This window comes from Ruditapes philippinarum, unplaced genomic scaffold (genome assembly GCF_026571515.1).
Source record: "Ruditapes philippinarum isolate M1 unplaced genomic scaffold, ASM2657151v2 ctg3283_1_1_1_1, whole genome shotgun sequence".
In the NCBI taxonomy this organism is placed as follows: domain Eukaryota; kingdom Metazoa; phylum Mollusca; class Bivalvia; order Venerida; family Veneridae; genus Ruditapes; species Ruditapes philippinarum.
In genome coordinates, this window is record NW_026852255.1 from 99,342 (window position 1) to 126,566 (window position 27,225).

At 31.6% G+C, this 27,225-nt stretch overlaps 1 protein-coding gene across 1 annotated transcript; it reads right to left on the reverse strand.

Moving 5' to 3' along the window:
• Positions 1–599: 599 nt before the first annotated feature.
• On the reverse strand, positions 600–27,225 carry LOC132754344 (uncharacterized). Its single transcript, XM_060744966.1, has 5 exons — positions 26,922–27,225; positions 12,668–13,329; positions 9,386–9,597; positions 8,330–8,550; positions 600–7,719 (listed from the first exon to the last, which is right to left on the reverse strand). The coding sequence occupies exons 1-5, from the start codon at positions 26,981–26,983 to the stop codon at positions 5,745–5,747; spliced, it is 3,132 nt and encodes a 1,043-aa protein (XP_060600949.1). The 5' UTR covers positions 26,984–27,225; the 3' UTR covers positions 600–5,744.

The following is a 27,225-nucleotide window of genomic DNA, read 5'->3' on the forward strand; positions in this document are numbered from 1 at the left end:
TGTTGCTAGCATTCCACCAGTAGTCAGGTCAGTTTACACATCAATATAGTCTAACCAGGCACTGTCCTATTGTTAGCTTATTGTGTTGAAAGCTACTTCCCTTTAATTCAAACTTCCAAGGACAGTCCATTATTCACACCAAGTGAGGTCATTTCGCTTCTTGTAACATTCATATTCTGGCAAGTCTAGTAGGGGAGGAGTATCATTTTACATATTTTTTGTATTTTTGATATTGAAATCACTTTTCAGAATGTTGCTCCTGTAAGATATACAAGTAAAGAAGTTTCCCAGTTGAGGGGCAAGTCTCCATTTACACTGATGCATTTTTAGATTGGGATCGGAAGGTGGGCAGGGGTGGAGCCCGGAATTGATCTCTAAAACCCCATAAGGAACCTCTTTTCACCCCATATAAGTAACTTTTTTCCCCTCCAACGAACTCATAGACTCCTACGAGTTATAAGCCAAAAATCCACCTGAGTACGTGCAAACAGTGTGACAGTATGACAAATTTCTAGCTTCCCTTCAAGTAGTGGGGCATAAAAATTGGGAAGAAAAATGGGGCAAAAAAAGGGGGATGAAAAAAGAAGACACAAGACCTGTATATACATAAAGAACATGATTATTGACACACCATATAGAGCACATTAAGAAAAAGAAATTAACAATCATATCAAAATATCTACAATCTATTTCAATCAAATACACATATAAAATATGCTGTGTTTCATTTTTTTTAATCATTCTATTTAGTTAAATGCTGGAGATAAAACGTTTATCTAACAATGTTAACAAATATGTTGCTTAACAATGTTAAGTGTTAAAAAAACTTTGTTAAAAAAGTCATTAAAAATTGTTAACAAAATTTTCATTAGGTAACATTCTGCTTTACTATATTAAAAAAAAAAAATAAATAAATAAAAAAATTGAAGTGTTTTTTATTCATCATCAAAAAATTTCAAAATTCTAATTAAAATTAATTTAAATTAATCAGAATCTAGATTAAACACATTCTAATTCTACTTGACAAGGGCAACAGAAACGCTATTTTTAAGGCAAGCCTATGACTAAAGACTGAGGTAGTCAGGTTTAAGTATTATTCAAATAAATTTCTAGGTAACCTTCGTAAATATACCAGCAATACACACTTTTACACAAATTGATTACATTTAGTTACTGATTAACTAATAGGTAAGATTAAAATTCAAAATTCATTGTTTTATATACACATTATCAACTTGAATACAGTTTTAACAAAATGGAATAAATGCATCTCTTTTATTCATGTCATAATTATACTAATCAATGTATTTGTTACATTATAATACTGCATGTTTGTAACGTCGCTTTTCATTGGATAATTGTGACGTTTAAATAGTTTTATATTCACACCTGCTATCAATTTATGAAGAAATTTCATTTTTTTCTCTACAAGTTTGCTGTATTATAATATATATGGCCATATATAAACAGTTGTCAGCAATATATGCAAAAAAATGTTTATTTATGGTCATATAACCTGTTAAAGGGTTAAACCATACACTAGATTTGTTACTTATTAAATTGTAATTCAATGCAACACTTAATGTAGAGAACATAACTACAAGATATGTGTTTAAACAATTCTGATTCAAAGTGCCAGTTAAAATCAGCACCATAATAATCTTTCAGCAAATGAATATTAATTAAACACAATTTTATCTTATGAACGAAAAACAAAACATCATTATTAAATGCATATACTTAATGCCCAGACTTGAAACAAAATGAGTATGTCAAAAAAAATTTACTATTTCAAAGTGTCATTAAATTTCGTCACCAAAGTGTGGTAACGGAGTAAGTCGTTCTAAATTTAATAGGAGTTAATCAGTTATTGCACTAACATTGATATTTCCTTTGTTTAAATTCTATTACCTGAATATCAATAGAGTACCAAATGTTGGCAGGTTACTTAAAAAACTAATAACTGCCGCATATACGGTTCTTGCTTGGACCAACTAGTAATGGTGTCATATGAGTCTTAAGAAGGATTCAAACTCATGGCCCCTGGCTTGAGAGGTAATGTAAGTATGCATGTGATGCAAACAAATCCGAATACTAGAACATTATGTAATACACAATTTTTTTATATACCTACTACAGAATAGCTAATTCGCTGCGGACTGACCGTCACATGTTGTATAATTAGGATTGAAAAAAAAAAAAGATAAAAAAAAAAATTCCTAGAATATTATATGGGAGGAATAACAATATAATTGGATTTCTATGTATAAATACGTGTACAGATACATTCACAATTATAACAAACTATTAAATAGCTACATAATTAACGTATTCTGGAGACCAATAAATGAAAACTATTCAAGTGTCTTACTTCTGCAAAAAATTATATGCAGGATAACAATATCCCATGTAGATACCAGTCTACCCTTCCTATAAATACTGTCACTTGATTGGTTGTAACTTTTAAATCAAATAAAAACAACCAATGAAAACTTGACATCCTGGCATTCTGGTGTAGACTGGGCACAAAATTCAGGGGAGACAATTCGAAGATATTCTTACACTTGACAGTTCTTACACTTGACAGTTTCAAAGTATTTGGTCCCAGTGCTTTAACAAGTGTAAATTCTACTACAAATAACATACTGGAAATGTTAACAATAAATACCATTAACTTATCCCTGAGAAAAAAGGCATTGGTTTAACATATTGGCAAGCATAAACAAAATGAGCGCCGTCACGACAAAACCAACATAGTGGGTTTGCGACCAGCATGGATGCAGACCAGCCTGCGCATCCGCGCAGTCTGATCAGGATCCATGCTGTTCGCTTACCAACCCTATTACAAGTAAAGAAACTGATAGCGAACAGCATGGATCCTGATCAGACTGCGCGGATGCACAGGCTGGTCTGGATCCATGCTGGTCGCAAACCCACTATGTTGGTTTTGTCGTGACGCGGCTAAAATATACACAAGTTTGAGCTATAGGTTTGGATGAGGATGGAAGGTATAAACATGGTAGTGTATTAATTGGAATGTCTGACTAAATTGTGCAATGGAAGTCGCTGTTTGAAATTTTTTACTAAAGACGCATCAGTACTAGAAGTTAGAAAACTTTATTGTCTGTAATGAATCTTTGAAGGTTTAAAGCGTCCTTCAGCTTTTCTGAAGGTTAAATATGTTATTTTTAGATAAATTGTTTCATATAATTGTCGAATCAAAAGAATTAAGGTGTAAAATGAAATCTGTTGGCGATAAAATACAAAAGACAATAAGGAAAACCCCTCGATACCTCTAATTTGCTCTCTATATGTAAATTAGTAAAGCAGAGGATCGTTTCCCAATCTTCTATTTTTAGAAACGTCACTGCGCGATATAAATAGCTCTTGTGGCGCTGTTTTGAAGAAGGCTTAACAGTGAAACACTCCATTGGTCCAAGATAAAATTACTGAAATACTTAGTTTGAAAAAGTACGAAACTGTTTTATCAACAAAAAATAAAAGCTGAAGGTTGCTTTAAGGAAAACAACAAAATTCAAAACAAAATGAAAATGGAAGGATGGCGTGTCCTAATTTCCTGATATGATAAGAGTTATTTCCCTGCTTAAATAATACTATGATAACAAATGAGAATGTATTAGCTGCAAAAACAATAACAGAGATCAAATAATTTAAACATGTCAACAGAAAGGTTTATGCGTATACCAGGTATTTGTATAAAATTGCACTGGCAATATGCAACAAAACTTAACTTGTTTTCAAGAAAATAAAACAATAACTTCTTCTTTTGCATCACATTTCTGAGTTGGACTGTGTTATCAAAAGGAATTCATATGATCATTCCAGTCAAGTGTCCTGAGGGAATACCATGTAAAAACATAATGGGAGTGCCTTACATGGGGGAAAACATGTAAATGGCCCAATTGAGTGTCTTACACATGGGGAAAACATGTAAATAGCCCAATTGAGTGTCTTAGACATGGGGAATACATGTAAGTGGCCAAATGGAGAGTCTTACATGAGGGAATACATGTCAGTGACCAGAGTGTTGTTCATGTTGGAATATGTCAGTGACCCAATCGAGCTGGCTACCAATGCAAGTACAGTCCACATACTGTAAGCCAGTCTATTCAGTAACATAACCATTCTATATATAGTGACACGTGTTTATATTTCTTATTGCTTTATGATAAAACCATTTCTCAAGAAATTTAAGATAATTCTTTCTAAAAACATATGTCAAAAAAGCAGCTAACATAATGCAAGAATACATTATAACTTTTATATAACAAAATAACAAAAAACAAAAAGAGGATTTCTTATTACTATTGCATTGTGTACAGTTCTGTACGCAGTAAGTCAATAAAAATATATTGTTTAAATCAGAACTAAAACAAATATCATAACTTTAAAAAATCAAGATTACATCATTCTGAATATGATTTTTTAAATAGCATAATTATACAAAGTATGTTTATTCGTTCCGGAGTTTGTGATTTTCTTATTTATTATATATACTCATATATGAAATATTGGTGAAATAAGATGCATATATTCATTTTCCCATTGTTACTGAAAAAATTTATTTTTCACTGCAGTGAAACATATTTTCTGTATATTCACTGTTGTCTTGCCAGACTACTTTCTCCTAAATTCAACCAATAGGAAGTCTTTCAAATAATAATGTCAAAAGAAAAAATATGTATATATATTAAACAGAAAATTCAAGTTTTTCCAGAATTACAGGATTTATATTATTGAAGTATTCTGAAATTTCACAATATTTAACATACATATACAATCATAGCATTTTAAGACAAGAACGGAGAAAAAAAATACACTATCTTGATTACAAATGTACATCAACAAAATAATGCAGCTAAAAATAAATAACAAAGAAAATAAAATAATAATACACATCATTAACAGAATGGTACAGTATATACATTGGCATATAAAAATACATAAAATTTAATGTAAGTATCTTGTAGTAGGTGAAAAAAAGCCAAAGAATCAAATATCGAACATAAGTAACAAAAATAAAACCAAAGTATCAAATATTGAACCAAAGCAATGGAATTTCCAGAAAAAGTTTGAATACTTAAGTTCTATATAGTATTTTAAAACTTTGGAGCAATAATTTTGTAGAAACATGGAATGTTACTATAAAAAGAAATACTGTTTGATTTTTTTTTCAAATGGACAAACAAAATATGATTGCTTATATATCAGCAAAACATATGGCATGACTTTTATACACAAAAGTATTATATATATACATAATAATGTAAAACTGACTAGTTAAATCAAATATAACATAATAAACAGGTCAATATTGGAAATATTAGGACTGATGCCTGTATATGTCTGTATAACTTCATGATTAACTTAATAAAAATGGTACAATATCCAGTCATACAGACCATCTCTCAAAAAATACTGTTTTCTGATTGGTCACTTTTAGAGGGCAGCAAGTCTGTTCCGTATTCAGCACTGTGATATTTTTTTTACAGTTGATGTTTTCTACAAATGTTTAGCAGTTTTTGCAGTTTGTCTGTTACATATCCATAACAGCTTGGATTTCAATAACAATTGTTTCAATAACACTCATGTTATTTGAATAAACATGTGATAATTTCTTAATATGAACAAAATATCTTAACGTCTTTATTTATCTCCGCGTTTCGAACAATAGCAAAAGTCAATGAAGCACTAACTGTGCAAGTTATCTGATATTGGTGTCTTTAATTATGAGCAGCTCTTGCAATATGAAGGAAGAACTCCACTCTGTCCTTACACGTGTCACCACACATATTACATTTATACGGATCTTTGTATCCATGGTAACCCATATGCATGGTATACATAATGCAGTCTCCAAAGGAAATCTGACAATGTGGGCACTCGTAATCGCCTTTTTGTGACTTCGTACAATAAGGTGCATCAAGCCACAGCTTCTTATCTAAGGGAGACAATTCAAGCTTGTGTCCATTATCGCCATTCTTTATAAGTCTCGCAGGATCAGCCATTTTAGGATCGTTTAAAATTTTCCAAGCAATATCTGCGCCACGCTGTATAGCTGCTGCCACTGGCTTCCGCCGATTATGACTGGAAAATCCAGGTGGCGATGGTGACTTCTTTATATCTTCGTCAATTTGAAACACTTTTTCGTAATTAGATACATCATTGTCTTTCATGTCCTCAAAATTGTCAATTCTATTATTCTTCAAACCAGACGTCTCATTCAACATTTCAAGATTGGCATGGATTTTCTTAAGATCTTCTTCTGCCAGTTTCTCAGAATTGTTTTCATTTTTATCTTCCTCTTTTGCTGGAGGTCCATCTCTTTTATTTTCACCATTATTCATTGGTGCCATATTGACATCCAACTTGGGCATGATGTCACTAGTTTCTTCATCAACATTTTTCTCAGTCTTCTCTTCCTGTTTATCAATGTCCGAGTCGATATCTGCGTAGCTATTATCATTTCCACTGTAATCTTCCGGTGATTGACCGTCTGCTTCAACAGGAAGTAAGTCAGACGTGTACATTTCATCATTTTCTGCGGAAGAATCTTCATCGCTACCGTACATATTTCCATGCTTTTCTTGTAGCTTCATACATAACGTGTCAAGCTTATATGCCTTGCCTTTCCTTGAGCGCTTCCTTGGAGTCGGTGACATCACCTCATTTGAATAGACCGAGTTTTCACCACTTGAGTGTTCCCCATCAACATCTTCGTGCTTGTTAATGCTTTCTTGCTGATAAACTGAAGGGGAACTTCTAGGCTTTGTCAAATCTAGAGGACTATCAGGGGTATCAGGGGTCATAGCCTCCTGTCGTACAACAGGTACTGGCTCGATGGGGCGTTTACGTTTTAAATCAACTGGTCCTGAACCAAATTTTAAAGTCATCTGCTTCAAAATGTCTATTCCCTCATCTTTAACATTTCCTGCTCCCTGAAATTTACCATTCATAAATGCAAAAGGAGACACACTCATGGCTTCTTCATTTTCACGCTTGATTTTCTTCATTTCATTGGATTCTTTCTTTCCGTTCAAATTGATGTCCATTCCATGGCTGACTGCATCTAATTTCGGGGATTTCATTGGTGAGCGGAAGGAACTGAGCGCATTCATTCTCTTCTGATTATCTTCTAGCAATGTTTCCGATGACAGACCAAACATTGTGAACAAATCCTGATTTTCCGAAGCGTGCACTTTGACTAAGTGGCTCGTAAGAACCTCCCGACTGGTGCCGACAAAACTGCATAAATTGCACTTGTATGGATCTGAATTGGATGTTGCAGTTGGCGATGTCATTTCTTCTGTCTTGATACCAAAGTTTGGAAATCGTGCAAACTGCGGATTGAAACGTGGTCCGAGACTTAGAGGATGTGGAAGCCTGCCAGGCATCTGACCTTGCATAAGAGGCCAGAATGGTGAAATCATACCTGGTAGGCCAGGGAGTGGTGCCATGGGTGATGGTGGCATTGGTAAAAAGCTGCCTGGACTCTGGTCAAGTTTATCTTTCCTTGGCCCTCGAGGACCGCGGGGTGGCCCACGTTTAGCCATCAAGGAAAGGCCCGAAGCTGTAGCATCAACTCCCTGCGGTAGACTGCCGTCTGAGTTGAGGACGGCAGCGGGCTTGTGATTGTACTTGCGTAAATGAAGCTTTAAACTGTGGCAGTACTTGGTGGCATAAGTACAGTCTGCACATCTGAAACAAGAAAAAATATTTCCATTATCATCTTTTGTATATCTATATGATTATGCTCACTGTTTTAAATATTGATTTTAAGTAACATTAAACTATAGTGAAAATTAACAACATACTGGTAAAATTAACAGACAAAGTTAATATTAATTCTTCAAAAGATCTATTTCCCTAAAAATATCTCAACAAAAGTGATAATTTTGTTTTTGTTGTAGTAAAAAGGCTGTGATTCCTTTTTAGAGAGTACTTTTGTTTTTAAGGTCAAGGTGTGAAACAATATCACATTCTGACCTTGGACTGTGTCCCAGTTTTATTTTCATTGCTGGATTTAAGCCGAGACACAGACTTTAACTGAAGGTGGGACACAGTCTAAAAGTGAAGCTGGAACATAGAATTAAAGTGAAGTTGGGGCACAGTCTGAAAGTAAGGATGGGGCACAGTCTAATTATGAATCAGTGAAAAAATTGTTCAACAATCATATTCAAATATTTAGTTAAAAAACAAAAGACAAGCAACAACTGACAAAATTAAACAAATTTAGACAAGCAAAAACTGACAAAATTAAACAAAAGACAAGCAACAACTGACAAAGATTTAGGGGTGTTTTACCTACCTATACTGATAAACATTAGTATGAGATTTCATGTGCGAGTTTAACATTGACTTGTTCACACAGGCGTAGTTGCATTTTGGGCATTTGAACGGCTTCGACCCAAAGTGATTGCGTAGATGGTATTCTAGATGATGCTTGTACTCTGTTACAAACGGACATCTTGGGCACTGCAACAACTTGTCTTCCTTGATATGAGATCGTGAATGTGTCCAAAACTCAATCTAAAAGAAAAATATCAATATTAATAATACAATTACTAGTGAAAGAAATCTGTGCATGAAATAAGGCGAATTGTTCACCTCTTGTGAAAACCATGAATCTTGGCACATTCAAATTTTTGAAGAAACGATAATTAAGAAGTTATAGAAGATTGTGAAAAAAATATCTAATTCTTTTTGTCATGAAACATAAAACTAAAACTGGAACAAATGTTTCCACATGTAATTGAAAGTAATAAATGTACCATATTATGTATAAGTAATTTTTGTTCCTTGCATTTGTTTATGTGTAAGATAACAGAAATATCAGTATTTAGCAGAGCTTTCACAAAACGGACACAATATAGCAGAGTATTTTAGCCAAAGACAGCGGTTAATGCGTCAGACTAGTAATCTAAGGATTGCTGACTGCATGGGTTCAAACCCTGTCAGGGGCAAGCCATAATTGTTTCCTTGAGCAAGAAACTTTACATTCATTGCTCAGTACTGGTTGGTTCCAGAAAGATTCAAGAGTGTTTCAATAAGCTTATAGTTTCCAACACAATCAAACTAAAATAAATTTTAAACTAGACAGCACAAAGTACATCCTTTAGCCAAAGACGTAATTAGGCAACTTGTTTAGCCAAAGACATCATTATGCAACTTGTTTAGCCAAAGACATTCTGCAGCTGATCTGTTTTTTTTAATCAAAAAGTAAAATTTAGCAGAACTTCGGCCACAATATAAATACATTGAATTTATCACTATTTTTTTGTAAAAATTAATTCACCATGCTCAGAAGTTTTTTCTTAACATCTCAACGATAATTTGAGATAAAAATACAAAAGATATAACTGACCTTGTCTGTAGTGGAATATTCGCACTGTTTACACCGGAACACCTTCGGTCGACCAGGCATTGTCCTATTGTAACCACCGTCCGGATCTTCCGTATGGAAATCTTTAATATGTCTCTTCAATCGACCTTCGGTTCTCGATTTGTAGTCGCAGTGTGGACATATATGCTCAAAATGTACAGTCATATGTTGGTCAAAATCTCCCTGTGTTGTACCTAAAATATATGTGTAACATATTATATTATAGATTTATTCATATATTCATTTTTTACCTAACACAAACAGTGAAATAATAACAGTCATAATCTATGTTTATGATGACCTTCAAGGTTTTGCTATGGAGGAAGAGTCCCTGAATTTATGCCCCCTTCTATGCATTTTCAGCGCATGAAAATTATCCAGTACCTGAGCGAAAGAAACGAAGAAAAGTTAGTTACCTTGACAATTGTGTCAAAGAAATGAATAGGAACTCTATTTATGACTATTTATAGTAACATTTACACATTTTTTTTTTTCATTTTTCTTTTTTAAGGAAAGTCAATGAATTCCAAAACTGTTTACTGTTACACCTTTTAATCCCCTGCTCCTTCACATTAAATCAAATCTATAATTTCAAGAAGAATAAAGTAATATTCTTACATAAAAGAACTTAAACCTAAACCATCTAATATAAACACTACAACTAAATTAACAGTTTATAATCCAGGAGGACTACTTTTTAAAAAGATACAATCTTTAACCTTAAACTTAAGTTCCAGATTTATGTCACCTATTAAACTGTCCCTATGCTGATAACCTAAGTCATTTTTTCTCCTATAAAAAGACATCAAAAAAGACTCTTACGAGTGAGGGTCAATATTTCACATGGTTTATGACCTGTTTGCTTAAGTCAAAACAAAAAGTCAAGCTTTCTAATGTAAAAACTATAAATCACATGTGAAAAATCAATGAATTGACCTCTGACCTCTTTCTTATCAATTTAACCTCTAATATTTAAGCCTCCTTCACTTTTTTATACTCTTGTATAAAAAATAAAAAACCAAATCTCCTGTTCACATACTTGTAACCTTTTGCTTGCTTTTGCTACGCAAACAACTATTGTGGAACTGCTTTGCTTAATTCTACCCCAGCAACCAGTGCGGAAACGCTTTGCTTAATACTACCCAAGAAACCAGTGCGGAAACGCTTTAATTGCCTGCTGCTACCCAAGAAACCAGTGCTGAAACGCTTTAATTGCCTGCTGCTACCCAAGAAACCAGTGCTGAAACGCTTTAATTGCCTGCTGCTACCCAAGTGACCAGTGTGGTAACCTTTTGCAGTAAAAATGATGAATGCTTTTTTTAACTCTGTTAATTCTGCACAGTCTGATCAGGATCCATGCTGTTTGCTTACAAACTCTATTACAAGTAGAGAAACTGATACCAAACAGCATGGATCCTGATCAAACTGCGCGGATGCGCAGGCTGGTCTGGATCCATGCTGGTCGCAAACGCACTATGTTGGTTTTGTCATGGTGCAGCTCAAATGGTCCAGCTTTCAACCTTGACAAAATCAAACTAAGACGCAAAGGGTAAAGTAAAAGTAAGTTATAAACAAGGGAGTTATTTTTCTGAGTAACAAACAAGGTCAAAAATAAATAAATCATCCCTCCCCTCAAGTTTATTGCTAGGTATTGACAATCATACTGTATATAAGATCAAAATTCAAAATACACAATGTAATATCATTGTACCCTCAAGTACCATAAAATGTTAAAGCAGCATTCATAATAATTTTCATGAAAATTTTGAAAATGTATTTAAAAGTATAATATTGTGAACTGCAGAAAGAAAGTAACTTAGGCACTACAAATGGCACTTACAATCCACGTAAATTACCAAAACGCAATCAAAATATGAAAAATAGCCCCTGCGTTAAATACTACAAAAATCAGTCTTTAATGGGCACAAAACAAGTAAATTTTTACTTAATTCTTGTATATTATAACCTTTCCAAAAATCATTGTAAATTTTTCTCTAGTTTGATTTTCTTAAAATATTCTGATCCATCTGGAAGTATGCAGCTTTAAAACTAAAAATAACTTAACCAAAACTGTTACTAAAAACTGTGTTACAATTTATCAATGGTCATATTATTTGTTAAATGTCAGGCATGAGTAAATAGTCATTATTTTTCTCGCATTCTGGGGGCATTATAGCAAGTTTTTTGTCAAAATGACCACTGGATTTAGGTCAGTTACATTATTATGCTCATTTCGTCACATTTTGGACAGAAAATATAAACATTTAACAAATGACCGTTGTCCAGTTATAGCCTTTTTACTTGTATAATAAAATCCCTTTTGGTATAATATAAAAATTAATTTGGCAGAGTAATAACGCAAAATCTTTGTAGCAATATATAAACAAGTCAGATGATCACAAAAAAGCAAAAATTACAGTGAAGTTATTATTTCCTCATCAAAACATTAAAAAATTGTGGCTGCATGGCCAAGTGTTTTATGGTCAGACTAGAAAGAGCATTAGCTGTCTGGGTTCAAACCCCATCAGGGGCAAGTTGTTGTTTTCTTTAGCAATCTCAAACAGCTTGTCTGAATATCCATGCACTCCAGCAAGAATCTATATTGTTGAAAATTTTGTGTTTGATATTTTGATAGTCGAAATTTAAATCATGGCAAACTAATAATAAAATGGGCTTATCTGGGCTGCAAGCATTGTCGATTTAAAAGAAAACTTAGGGAATATAATGTGCTTTAATGAGGACTGTAAATGATGATAAGGTAATGTAAAACAGAATCTAAAAAAAAATATTTGTGGGGTACTTATTTTAGCGGTTTTCGGGGATAGATCAATCCATGAAGTTAAGATCCAATGAAATTTCATTTCGTCTGCTGTAAGATTATTTTGCATCACAATATTTACATTTTACCTTTTGGAAAAATAAACAGACCACAAATTTAAGTACCCAAGATAATGTCCTTTGTGACAAAACCATAAAATTTCATATCTGCGAAATTAAGTGAATTCACAGTCATTCAGAAAAGTAAATGACAAAACCAACATAGTGCGTTTACCACCAGCATGGATCCACACCAGCCTGCACATCCGCGCAGTCTGATCAGGATCCATGCTGTTCGCTTACCAAGTCTATTACAAGTAGAGAAACTGAAAGCGAAACAGCATGGATCCTGATCAGACTGCGCGGATGCGCAGGCTGGTCTGGATCCATGCTGGTCGCAAACGCACTATGTTGGTTTTGTCGTGACGTGGCTCAAATGTTATTTACCTGAGAAACTGCAAAGATGACAGAAGAACAGTCCCTCTTTTATACGTGGCAGGAAAGAATTGGTATCTTGTTCTTCAAATGACAAATCATGGATTGACCTTGGACCATGATCTTGAAGTTTATATGACTGATGAGGTGAACTTTGAAGAGAATGTGACCTTGGACTCAATTCTGGACTTGAACTCGGTGCCGCCTGCTTGCCGGAATCTTGAACACTGTCCTGAAGTGAGTAGCGCCTGTGTAACTCCTCCTCCCGGAATTGAGATAACCCGATTGACCCGAGACGTTCCTTAAATTTGGCCGATTCCAAATTAAATCTAAGACGGGCTTCCTCGGCACCGAAGGCAGACGCATACGGGTTAATATTGCTAGGTAAGTGTTGCGAGTAACCAAAGTTATGATTTCTTTCGGAAAAACCTTCGCCCTGTTTCAACTCCTCCTTTTCTAGGTCACTGTCTACATCTGACGAACCGGAACGAACGTAGTCCGGATATTTTTCACGGAGTGATTCTGCGTTAATGTCTAGTTTTCTATTTATAGTATCATCACCATTCTTGTCACATTTCTCGAAGTTTCTTTCTAACTTTTTAGCGATGTCTTGTTCGTGCGAATTCAGCCCGTTGCCGATGACATCTGCGGCCTGCGGAGAAACTGCTTCACTCCTGAAAACAGATCGAAAAAAAAATTATAAATAAATTATCTATTATTATTTTTTTAAAGCAGTGTTTTTATCTCATCTTTTCAATACTGCATCGATGATGGTAACAGACCATTTTAAACAATGCCATCTTAACGGAAAAAAACATCATATTTGAAAGCTATATTGTGAATGGTGAAGAATTTTTTATGTTAGAAATCGTAAGCTTGAAATCTTTATGCATAAAAACTTGTGCAAATTACTTCAATACAGTAATTGTGTACTTTAACTGCTGAAAATATTTGCTGGAAATAATATATGAATCTGTAGCCATTAATGTCATAGTAACCACCAGGCCACTGTTACAACATAATTAACTTAAAGTATATGTTACAGCATTGTAACATCAATTCTTCCAGGTTACAACATTCACATAATTTATTTAACAGATAAGAACAGAAAGCCTGGCCACCTTCCTACACATTGTCATATGACCTTAATTTCTATCAGTGAAAAAAATGAAGTCAATTATGTTATGCGCAAAGACAGACAGACAGACATGTTATCATGTATATGCAAACATTCTAATAAACAAAACAAAAATCATCTTTAGATACAAAACTGAAATATTTCATTACATATGAAAATAATATTATTTTAACACCAGTCACAGACATTTACATTATTAGGTTATAAGAATTTTTGACAAGTTATATGACCTTATATAAAATGTTGTTTGGGAATATAACCAGAGCTGCTAGGCGAGGGTTATATTTCAATCAACTGTTTATATACATTCACACTGTCAGGAAGATTTATCATGTATTTCTAATACAGTAAACTTCGGATCCTTTTTAGAGAAAAAAGTGAGATTTCTTCATAAATTGACAGTAGACTTATATATAAAACTATATAATCATCATGATTTTCCAATGAAAAGCAATGTTACAAACATGCAGTATTATAAACACCATATATTTAGTCTATTTTTCAATATAACAATATATCCAATACCAAAAAATCATATACCTTTTAACTCAAAGCACAGTTCAATTTCAATATTCAATTTATCAAACTTTTCAACTCTTTCATTCAAGTCCTTACTTAAAAACACTCCTTATATATAACTGATGCTCCGCACTTTTATTAAAACTTCAACATTTCACAAGATCCAAAACAAATAAAAAACTTACTGCGCTGTTTTTATTTCCCATATTGTACACGATACAAGTTAAAATATGACCCCACCTATCTCACGTCTTCAAACACTTAATTTTTTTATCAAACGCTGACCCTAATATCTTATCTTGTTTGTATTTTTTTTTAACCCCGCTACACTAAAGTACGCTCTCTCTGTTAAATGAGAAATAACTTCATCTTTAAAAAACAGGTCCCGCTAATAAATTTTATATGACAAAGTGTAAAAACTGATATATCTTAAAGCTTTACCCTGTAAAAGCTGTTTTTTAACTCCCGTGAAAAGAATTTTTTGTGTAGTCGAAAAAAAACAACATTAAATGCTCCATTTGCCTTTAGCAATAAAAGATCTAATGCAAATATTTTTTTGCAAGTCAAGTTCTTTTGTATAGCGATATAAAAAAACATAAAGGTTGGGTTATTGAATGGAATTTGAAGTAATAAAACTTAATCCGAAAAATGTACAAAGTATAAATAATACATTTCACAAACGCAAAAAATGAACAATGCCTTTACCGACCATTGTAGATTTATTGTCGATAATATCAAAGGCAATTTAATTGAAAAATATACACAGGGGGAAAAATTTCCGTAATCAAATTCCAAGTCATATTATATCTAAATATACATTTTTTTAATTTTTTTTTTTTTGCATACGTAATATTCATTATGAATGTGGCCATTGATTTATACAAATTTATTACATGACAAATTAAGTTTAATTAATATAATAAAAAAATCTATGAAACTTTATGAATGATAATAAACAAAATGAAAAACAAATACATGTAGTAAATTAGAAGAAAAAACTTTATACCTTTTAAATAAGTATAGATAAATCCAAAATAACACATTTAACTGTTATATTTTCAAATTGTCTTAGAGACGATAAAAGAAAATTCGTTGCGCAGTTCAAACAAATGAAAAGTGAACTACAAAGGTTACCTCTCTTCTAAGTAGGTGTATCTATATCTCAAGTACTCATTGTCTTCAAATTGCATTTTATATATATGTATATTCACCATCCCAAACTCATTAAAATTGTTAAAATTTTAATTGTTTTTCATCAACTCTGGGCCAATAATCATGCACATTTTACACAATAGGTTTATAATCCCAATCAATTATCATATAAATTCAGGTTGAAAAACTACTCAAAAAAAAATTATCACAATTTTTTTTATTTTCTTCCTTTCCTTATATACATAATCACTATTTATTAAATTAGATGTTTTATTGACACTAGTAAATAGTATTTTGTTTAAAAAAAACAGCACGAGAAAAACAGAAAATTTACAAAAACTGTCATAATGGCCTTAAATTCTTGATATCTCAATTTTTCCAATACATATTGAAAGATAATTTTTGATAGTTTTTAAGTGCAGCTAGGAAACACTTGAGTGTAACCGTCAAGTAGCTAATATGTTAAATAAATGATAATTATCCACATGTTAAAATTAATGGAATGATTTTTATCGATCATTAATAAGAAGTTGTTTATACTTGAAAATGAACATTTGTTTTATTTCTTATTTTGATAAAACTTGCAAATCAGAAAGAAAATCCTATTCGCGAAACGTCATTTCAGAAGTGGTTTGTCGGCTTTTAAAAATCATGAAAGTTTTAAACACTTCAAATTGATGAAAAGACAACTAACCAATAGGACATCCTTGTTTTCAAGCATGTAAAAAGTCAAGCGTCTTTTCAATAAATGTCATTAAGTCTTTATATACAAGATTATCCGTGTAGCAGTTCCTTCCCTTTAATTGTAAAAACTGATTACAAGTACAGGTTGTCTCCCTTCCTTTATGTTTCTAATATAGATATAATCAATGGGTTTTACAGGAAATCAGGTAACAAAATATATTTCATCCATACTAATATACTGTTTAACAAAAGTAGAGATGACTAATGGAAAAAAAAAGACTAATGTAACAGTTTGTATAATTATATACTTTAAATCAAATGCAATTTTTTTAAATTTGATTGTTTTGTAGATAGTATTTTTACCTATATACTTTTACTTATACACAAAAAAAAAGCCTTAACATTTTCAGATTTTGTTAACATGATGTATACTATATCTACAGAAATATATGTTTATTTATTACAGCAATAGCTGCCTTTTTTTCTTTTCTTTTGTCAAGGTCAACCAAAAATCCTGTGCATAAAATAACTGATTTTTAATCATATATATCAGTACAAAAATATACAAAATAAATAGGACAGTGTATCAACTGAATCTGAAGAACAACAGAGAAAAAAAAGCAACAACAAAAAAACAATCTATCAAAAAACATACCTTATAATGTCCGTCATATTTACTGAAATGCACGTTCCCACATCAAACACATATATATAATAAGATTTTGTCCTTTAGAACAAATATAATCTGATTGTGGAGTTAAATTAACAAATTTATCTAATCTTTTTTCTAGTCTATCCACTATCTATTTAATCCGCTTTAATATTCACATTTATCTCTTTCTTATAACTGATTAACTAATTTGTTGCCGTAACGATTTATAGGGGTCTTTCTTTTTGACATGCTCATAAAAATGGCAAAGGTTCACCTTTTACAAGATTAGGGGGGTGTAAGTATGTAAGTATATAATGTATATGTATATAGATGACTTATTATTCAATTTTTACTGATAAGCCACCCCGTTGTGTGCCGACATGTAACAAATTGTAACGGATTGTAACGGATTGTAAAAGCATAATAAAAAGATGCTGAACAACATTATATAGTTATAAATGATAACAAAGATCTGGCCAGGGTTTATATACTGACAGTGATTTTATCTATCATTATAACAATGTCAACTGTATGTGGTTATCTAATCTAATGTTTCAAAAGGAATGTTATAAGTCAAATTATCTGCTATAAAGTTTTTTTCCCCCAAACATTAAATCTTTGTATATAGAACATTTAAAAACAAAGCCAACACCACAAATGTATTTTGTAGACTAAAGAAAAACACCATGATATAATAATCTACTATGTCATGAAAATACTGAAGCAAAAATTAACCTTTATTTTCTTTTACATTTTTTTATTATTGATTTTAGTATAAATAGATTTATAGTTAACTTTATTCTTTTATGCAAAAATCAATTAATGATGATACATGTTAATAATTATAATGCAACTTTGTTTTGTTTTCCTTCCTTCCTTCCTTCCTTTTCATTCATTCATTCATTCATTCATTCATTCATTCATTCATTCATTCATTCATTCAATCAATCAATCTTTCTTTCTTTCTCTATCCCTCCCTCTTCCTTCCTTCCTTCCTCCTTTCCTTCTTTCTTTCTTCTTTCTTTTTTCCTTTCTTTCTTTCTTTCTTTCTTTCTTTCTTTCTTTCTTTCTTTCTGTCCTTCTTTCCTTCTTTTCTCTCTTTGTCTTATTTTATCTTTCTAGACAACAACAAACACTACAGACTCACACACTCAGTGGGGAGTGGGGGTTCAGAGATTAATGAGGGGGTTATATTATAATTATATGATACCTGGATAATAGACTGACAGGTGTCAAACAGTGTCTTCATGTGTATTGGCATTTATATTATACACAATTCCTAATTGCTGGAATTTTTTTTTGATTTTTACTATTATTATTATTTTAATAAAAATGTATGTATATATTTTATAGGTATTTATTTCCAAACATAATTATGCTACTTTTAATTTTTAAAATAGAAATACAATTACAAACAGATACTATTCCCAAATGAACAAATAAATTTCCCAAGTGAAGAAATAATTTTCCTAAGTGAAGAAATAATTTTCTCCAATTCTTAAGAATAAAAAATTGATAGATTTTTTCCAGTAAAAATGTATGTATATAGTTTATAGGTATTTATTTTCACTTTATTTCTACTTTTAATTCTGAAAATAGAAATACAGTACAATTAAACAACTGTTCCCAAGTGAAGATTAATTAATTTTCTCTGATTTTTAAGGATAAAAAAGGGAAAAATATGCCATATGGTTGAGCTTATATCGTAAAAAACAACATTATTTCAGCACAATTGTGACAAATGCTTACAAGTATATTACTAAGTTAGTTCTTTACAATAATGATAGATAAATAATAAAGATCTTCATTTATAAAAAAAAATATTATAAATCAAATTGGTCAGTTAATAGTCATTATCTATACATGTATATATATGGTCAATTTGTATGTACATATCACCATATGTTTTTTTCTCAGGCTATTAAATCAGTGGTCAATATCACCAACAACTTGTATTTTCTGACACTATCTTTGCAGTAAATCAGGAAACAACATATGTAATTATGTCACCATCAACAAAAAAAAAACAAAATGCCAGAGGACATTTTAGGAAAAAAATCAAAATCAAAAGGATTGTTAACAAATTTGTGACAACTTTATGTCTTTTTATCAACTTTGTGCAATCTTTTCAATCTTGTTTTTTTATACATCAAAGAAAAAATCATTCAGAAAAATAAACAATAAACATATGATCACTAAAAAACACATCCTTAAAACTTCTTATATCCTGGAGTCAAATTCAAGTAAATTTAAATATGGACCAATATTTGTTTTATTAAACATTTTTTCTATTATAATGTTGTTAAAATTTGACAGGTCAAAAAAATCCAAAAAAAATTGCAATAGCGTAACTACTCAGCCATTAATCTTCTGAAATTTCCAAATTTCTGTAATTACTGTAATTATAAACAAGTATTACTATTTTCACTTAAATATAGTATACATGTATATAAATATCTCGGAATGTTCAGGGATGTTTTGTCTGATTCAAGCACAAGAAAATAAGCATTTCCCTGATAAAAGTTGGGGGATAAAAAATTCCCAATCTATACATGTTTTTTTTTCTGTTATAATGCTTTCATACATATAAAAGATGGGGATAAAAAAATTCCCAATCTATACATGTTTTTTTTTCCGTTGTAAGACTTTCATACAGCTAAAACAGACCAGGTAAATATACATTATAACAACATATATCCATGTTCAATTATATAACCCCGGTATCATCCTGATCTGATAAAACATGGAGATAAAAATATTGTTTACAGAAATACTTTCCCTTACTATTTCACCTAGCTGCTCTAGAAAAATAAACATTAATGCCTCAATATTTTCCTCTTTTCTTTTTTTTTTCTTCTTGGCAATGCATTGGATTTACTCCACTTTCATACATATTTTTTTTTTTGCATGACTAGGGTGAAAGCATCTAGCTTATTTAAAGCACTGACCCAAGTTCTGTGCAAAGGGATTATGTACAGGTGTCATTGGTTTATACAGGAGTGTCGCATCTCAATAGAGCTTATACCTAAAACCCCGTGGGTTGAGAGGCAGACACCTTAACAGCATTTTCAACCCATGTAAATAACTAAAGATGGTCAAAATATGCAAAAAAAGCCTACTTATAATGGTCGCATGTGCCAGTGACTTAAATGCAAAAGTGCAGAACTGTTTACTTTCAATATCTTTGAAATGGTGGTCACAAAAAATAGAAATATAATACCTGAACTTCTGACTTTATTATTTATATTGCATATTGACTCATGAAATTTCTTTTCAAAAATGGCAGAGGAAATAATGCAATTTACAGTCATAGATCGTCCTAAAAAACTCTTTATTCTGATGTCATAAACAACAATATTTGTGAAGGCCCGCAATATATTTTTCGTATACCAACGTCACATGTATGCTTAAAGCAACGCTTACGTCATTTCTACTCATTCAATAATGAAAACTGCAAATCATTAATATTCTGGAAATATTTACGCAATCAAAAACGGACATTCCATTGTTGAGTGAACGAGTTGAAAAACTAAGCTAAAAAGCTCAACAACGTATTTACGCAAACATTTACCCCGGCTACACAATTTCTGTTTGAACAAGGCCATTTTGCAAAGATCCATTTTCTGTATTACATAACTATATAAACAGTACATTGAGATAGTGTCCAGTAAAACAGTTTGGTAACCAAGCATCATCTAGGACTGACCATGGGTCTATTAGCTTAAAGTGTTTTGTTATCTATTTTACAAAGATGAGTGCAAACTGACCGACATATGTATATTCCTACACTGACCAATGCTTTTTATTAAAGGTCCTCTACCAAAGTAAAATTAAAAGAATAAAATTAGCCGCGTCACGACAAAACCAACATAGTGCGTTTGCGACCAGCAAGGATCCAGACCAGCCTGCGCATCCGCTATCAGTTTCTCTACTTGTTATAGGGTTTGTAAGTGAACAGCATGGATCTTGATCAGACTGTGCGGATGCGCAGGCTGGTCTGGATCCATGTTGGTCGCAAACTCACTATGTTGGTTTTGTCATGGCATGGCACAAATGTTAAATATCTACATTATTCTCTAAGCTCCTCATTTTCTTTGGTTTCTAAAAGTTTTAAAACTTAATTTCCAATGAGTTCACTTGTTGTACAATGATATTTAAGGGACCATCAGCTTTCCTAAAGGTTAAATATGTTATTTTTAGATACATCGTTAATCAAAATAATCAAAGTGTAATATGAAATTTGTCGTAGATAAAATATATAAAACAATACAAAAACCCCTTGAAACCTCTAATTTACCAGTCCGCTCACTATATTTAAATAAGTAAAGTGGACGATTTTGTTTCCAAATTTTCTATTTTAAGCATATTAAACAATATAACCACACACAAATAAATTAATAAACCAGCTTTCATAAATTGACTTCTTTTGCTCTTTAAGACTTATCACAAACTTCTTATTTTAAATGAAAATTCTGCTGATTATGAGAAAGTTTCACTTAATACAGTTGTGGACCATGAAAGTTACACTAAATACAGTTGTCGATCATAAAAGTCACAGATCATAAAAGTCACACTAAATAAAGTACCTTTAAATCTGACTAATATATATTGATGACCCTGTTTGAAAAGGATCACAAAGTTACGTAACTCCGAATGATATTTGTTAGGGTTTGTTTTTCAACAGCTGATAAAGATGATGTAATGTTTAAGAAGAACTTGTCAGTAGATTAGACTTGACCATTACCACTAAAAGATAGCTTTATTTGTTCTAAATCCCCCCACATTATAACCTAATCCTTTCAGCAAATCTGCACTCTAACAACATATATATTGATGTTGAACTGTCTTTTTAATTCTTATACTTTTTACTTATCAATCCAATAAATAATTTCAAAAATTATCTTTAAATATTGTTGCCTAGATGCAATCTTAATAAGCTTATAACAACTCCATGACTACAAGTTAAAAATATTAGAAAAACCTGAAAACCCTAAATTTAGCATTTTTTTTCTATTTAAGTTTTATATAGAAAATATAGAAAAAGAGTGCATTCAAGAGAATAAAAAAAAACTTAAGTTTCAGGCGAATGCCTAAAAACTTGAATCCATGCTGAACTCTCAAATTTAGGATTCAAATTCAGAAACTACATTTCAACTTATAAAACAACAAAACACGCACAATAAATTAAATCTTAAAATTAATCTGCAGTCAAAACTAATAAGCCAAGAGGTCAAAATACAAGATTGACTTCCCTAAAACATTTTTAGTGCATGATTTCTAACAAAGCTTCAAAATGCTTGTGAAATGGCTATGATCAGACTTGTTAAATAATGGATGTAACTCTTGAGTTTGTTAAAGCCCCATCATGACTTAAATAATATTTAAAAACAACTATTCAAACTTGATAATGGACAGTCCCAAAAATAAACAGTCACAAAAATAAATGGGGGACATTTTCAGCTGGGCTAAAATAATTGAAATTCAGCTGGTTAAGATCCAATATGAATTTCTCTATTTCAGGTTAAGGTCCAATATGAATTTCTCTAATTGAAAAATGAATTTACTGATTCTTTTTTTTATTGAATTAATCCAGTGTTAATTAATTACTAGTGTAAAGTGGAGGGAGGCTGAGATATTACAATATAATGCAGCTTCTTGATCTTCTCCTACACTCACATTTGATCAAAATTCAATAAAATCTTGCTCTCTTTTTTTTCCCCCCAATGAACTGGAAAGTTAATCTCTGTAATTTTTCTAAAAGCATTATATCTGCAGCAAAAACCTTTTGACCTGCATGGATAAAAGTTACATAATGGCTGTCAGGGGAAAATATTATAACAGATGGTGAACGTTTTTATCTCAAAAATGACTACAAAATAATTGCTTTATCAACATGTGTTTAGTTTACATTGGTCAAGCTACTTTGACCCTTGGGGCACCAATCGGGAATTTTGTTTATTTTTGTTTTATACGTTTTTACAATCTCTTCTCTCTCATTTTTGCAGTTGATTTTTTTTCTATTTGAATATCTGTCAGGAAAATCATTTCTCTTATTCCATTTCATCTAAAATGAGTTGTTTCAACAATGTTATCAAAATAATTAAGATTTTTTTTTTAAGCATTAATTTACATAATCAGAGAAAATGATAGGGTTTTACTAAGGAACAAACTGCCTTTCAAAAAAAAAAATCTCTTCAAAATTTAAAGTCTGAAATAAAAGATTATAATGTTAATAAAAATATATATATTTAATTATCTTAATTATCTAATTATCTTATAATTATATAAAAGGCAATAAATGGAGGACTGGTATAAGAAATAAGGTCACACTGACCAATGACTGTGTCGTGACGACCCGGGTTTCGTACCTTTTGTAAATATACATGTCAGAACAAGAACCAACTTCATTTTAATTGAAAAAAAAATATATCATATAATTATCAGTTGTTAATTTTATTTTTTCCAAAGGATTTTTTTGAGAGTATTTTGTGAGAGAAAAAAAAAACATTCGAAGAGGCATTAAAGAAATGTTTTAAAGTTACATAAAAGCTGAGACTTCACTTTCAATTTTACATCCAAACATAAGATGTATTTAGAATCTTTAAGCACCAATTTCTTTGTACCTGTTTCCAAAAAAAAATAAAAATATATATATGTATACATACAATTTAATTGAAGGTCCCTCATGCCAGGCTTAGATATCTTGCTAAATTTGCTTCTTATAATATATATTTACAATAAAAACTATATTACCTTGGTAAAAATTATAAAAGTTCAGTGATTGCAAAATTTCTTTAACATTAATTTTACATATCTGTTTAAGTCTGGTCATTCTATATGCATCAAGAACTGAGCCTCGTCACGACAAAACCAACATAATGGGTTTGCGACCAGCAATGATCCAGACCAGCCTGTGCATGCTGTTCGCTTACCAACTCTATTACAAGTAGAGAAACTGATAGCGAACAGCATGGATCCTGATCAGCCTGCGCCGAAGCGCAGGCTGGTCTGGATCCATGCTGGTCGCAAACCCATTATGTTGGTTTTGTCATGACACGGCTCAAATGTTGTGAAAAAATCTCCCTAAGGCTAGTGTAATACTATAGCTTGTATTTTGTGAAAACTATATTATATGTTTATATTATCAAACATGGATCTTTTACAACAAGTAACATCTGTATCTAGGCAGCTACAAAATCATTATGACCTAGCTTCAGATATACCCTGACCTTTGATGTCCAGTTTTATATGAAATAATAGTGAAAGAGCAACATTCTGACATTAATTATGCTGACCTGAACTTAATTTACATTTTCATCAATTGATTTTATATATATATATTTTATATAAATCTTTTTGTGCGTGGGTGTGTTGTGGGGTTCGCCCCGGGTTAATGGAAAAAATTAAAGTCATAATAAACTTTTTTCCCTTTATTTTATGGATTATTTAACTGGTCACAACGGACACCATTTTAGGTCAATATGACACATTTTTAAGTTAAGCTTAGCAAGGGGGGAGACCTCAGATGTCCGTCCATCTTTTTTGTATGTAATACGCTGCGCTTGGATACCCCGAGTAAAACCATTGACCTTCAGTCAGTAAACTGGATTATCTTCCTTGCACAAAAGAATTCGAAGTCCATAGCGGGATTCGAACCCAAAGTGCTCAAATGCCAGCACTAAACCCCCCAGCCACAGATGTCAAAATCAATTTATAATGAACATTTAAAAAATTCAATACAATATAACGTTTTTAAAATTTAATCAACAAAATAGTATGTTTGTACATATAACAATCTACAATAATTTCGTGTCAAACCTTTAAACAGTACAAACTATTTTTATCAACGTATAATTGCGCACAAAGTACATTTTTTAACATATTACAAACACTTACAACATTGTTTTATCCTTTAGATATTGGTTATCTAGGTAGACTTTTAACAATCTAAAATACTTTAAAATCTAATATGGGAGTCACAACATCAAGGTGACTTGTGTGTAAGTAATGTCCAGTGTTCTAAAAGATAATTTATCACCATACATGACCACATCAGATTAAAGTCGAAAGTTTATGACCCCTTAAATCATATCTTAAAACTCACCTGTGAAAATATAAACTAGAAAGAACATGTTTTAAATACACATTCACGACATCATTTGCTAAAGTTATCCAAATGTTGTAGCTTAAAAAATCTGAAGATGTAACTGTCAAGAGGCTTTAATATAACCATGGTTACCGTATATGTATAATTTGTTACATTAATATATTTTCTCAGAAAAATTAAAGCATTATATCAAATAGGAAAAAAAAACATTATGTAAATCAAGCAACAACCACGAGTTACAATAGAACAATTATTATTTTTCACCTTTAAAGCCCCATTATGCCCCCCCCCCCACAAATGCTTTTATTTCATTCCTCAAAAAAGTTTTTTTATATTTGATGTACTTTCATCAGTTTCCATAGTTACCAAAAAGTTACTCATTTTCCTAAAACCTTTACCATCTTTTTCTTCTATTGTTTTTTTTATTTATTTTTTTGGCAATTAGTGCAGTTATAGTGATTTAGTATTTTGTATGGAAGTCAAAATATTACTCCCTCAATGATGGCCCATTCCTCGCGCAAGCTGAATTACTCAAATATACAATATATGAATAGAGTATATAAAACAGAGTACTTTGTACATAAAACAAAAACATTTCAAAATTTTTGCTCCCTGCTAATTATTCATCGGCAGGTAAACAATTTCCTCACATGAGTGATTTCCATGATGAGTCATTTTACGACATGATTAATTTCTCTGTAAGAATTACACACCCCAATGATGCTGTATATCTATTAATTATCAATTTAACATGCATTGCAATAATCAATTATAAAACAGACTTTGCGGTCAAGTGCACACTTTGACACATAATGTAACAAAAGAAAAGAAAAGGAATGCATAAGTTTTACACCTAATGATGTCACAAATGACATCATGAAAATTACTTCCCTACTAAATCTGGGACAAAAAAAAAAGTTGTTTCAGGTTCCAAGCTCAATGGAGTTACAATGGGGGTGGGGGGTCAGGGAGAGGAGAGGAGGGGTTGCAGGAGTAAGGTTTGATCGGGAATGATAAAGCAGACTGGTGTAGAATCAAGTACGTACTGTAACTTACTGACTGTTGTATAACCATTACAAGTGTTTTATAACCATAGGGAATAGACCTTCTATTAGTATAAAAACATATGACAATTAACAACTCAAAATAAAAGTTTCATAACCAGCTTGTAAATTGTTTGGTTAAAGAACAGGTTCTTGCTAATTCAAAAGTATATCTTCTTTTGTACAGATCAATAAATTCATGGTTTTAAAAGATGGATATTTTCATTTTAAAGGCCCATCATGCCCAAGAAATGCTTTTAATTTTACTTCTCAAAACCATTCAATTTTTGGTGTACTGTTATATTTTTCTGAATTTAACTCATTGGCCAATTACTGGAACCATCTTTTGCATCGGTTGCTTTTGTTAATTAGTACAGTTATAGTGATTTCGTATTTTGTATGGAAGTCAAAATACTACTTTGTTTACATTTTGCTATTTAAATGACAAATAATTTCACATTCATTGCTTCTTTTTCAGGTGATAAGTGTATAACATGCTCTAAAACCATTAAACATTGTTTGTCCTTGGAAAAATTTATTCATTTTAAAGGAATAATATGCCTTTAATGAAGTCTAACATAAATTAAAATTCCTATGTTTAAACTACATGTATGTATATGAAATTATTTCCTTTTACAGTCATGCCTTCTTTTAAAATTTCTCCATATATTATAATACAGTGGAATTCTACTGCACAGAAGCACTGCCCCCATCCCCCCCCCCCCAGTCACACCCATGCCACCCTGTCCCCGTTACATTAATCAATGGACAAACAAGCATCCCCCAGTTTAAAGTTTAAAACCCACCTAAATGCTAGCTAGGTTTATGAATAATTTAAGAAAAATCTTTGATGACGTTAACAATTTCTAACAAAAAAAATGTTAAATCTCAATTTATGACATGTTTTTTCTTCATTATTTACATTTCCATGGCAACAATTCCCATCAAAATAACAATTTTTAAACTCTTACCTCTTTATATGATACATGTCCCCTTCACTGTTACAGTTGTGAATCTCCTTTACCGTCAACATGCTTTAAGGCTATCTCTTAGTTTTTCAACTGTTAACTTTTATTTCATTCTATTTTATAAAATTTTCACAGATAAAGAGATGCACTTGTGACAGAAACAGTTTTGACTTTTTCGCTCTTAGACAGATCTTTCCACATGAATTGTATCAAAGTTGGCCATTTTATCTTTTCCTTTTTTGTTGTCCCAATAACTTTTTGCATGTAATCTTTTGTAACGGCTACAATACACCTGGCAGGGTCTCAC

Coding starts and splice junctions, on each gene's coding strand:
- LOC132754344 (XM_060744966.1), bottom strand. CDS start 26,983: ATGTTGACGGTAAAGGAGATTCACAACTGTAACAGTGAAGGGGACATG. Junction 13,330..26,921: donor GACATGTATCATATAAAGAG/GTAAGAGTTTAA, acceptor ATCTGTTTTCAG/GAGTGAAGCAGTTTCTCCGC. Junction 7,720..8,329: donor ACTAATGTTTATCAGTATAG/GTAGGTAAAACA, acceptor TTCTTGTTTCAG/ATGTGCAGACTGTACTTATG.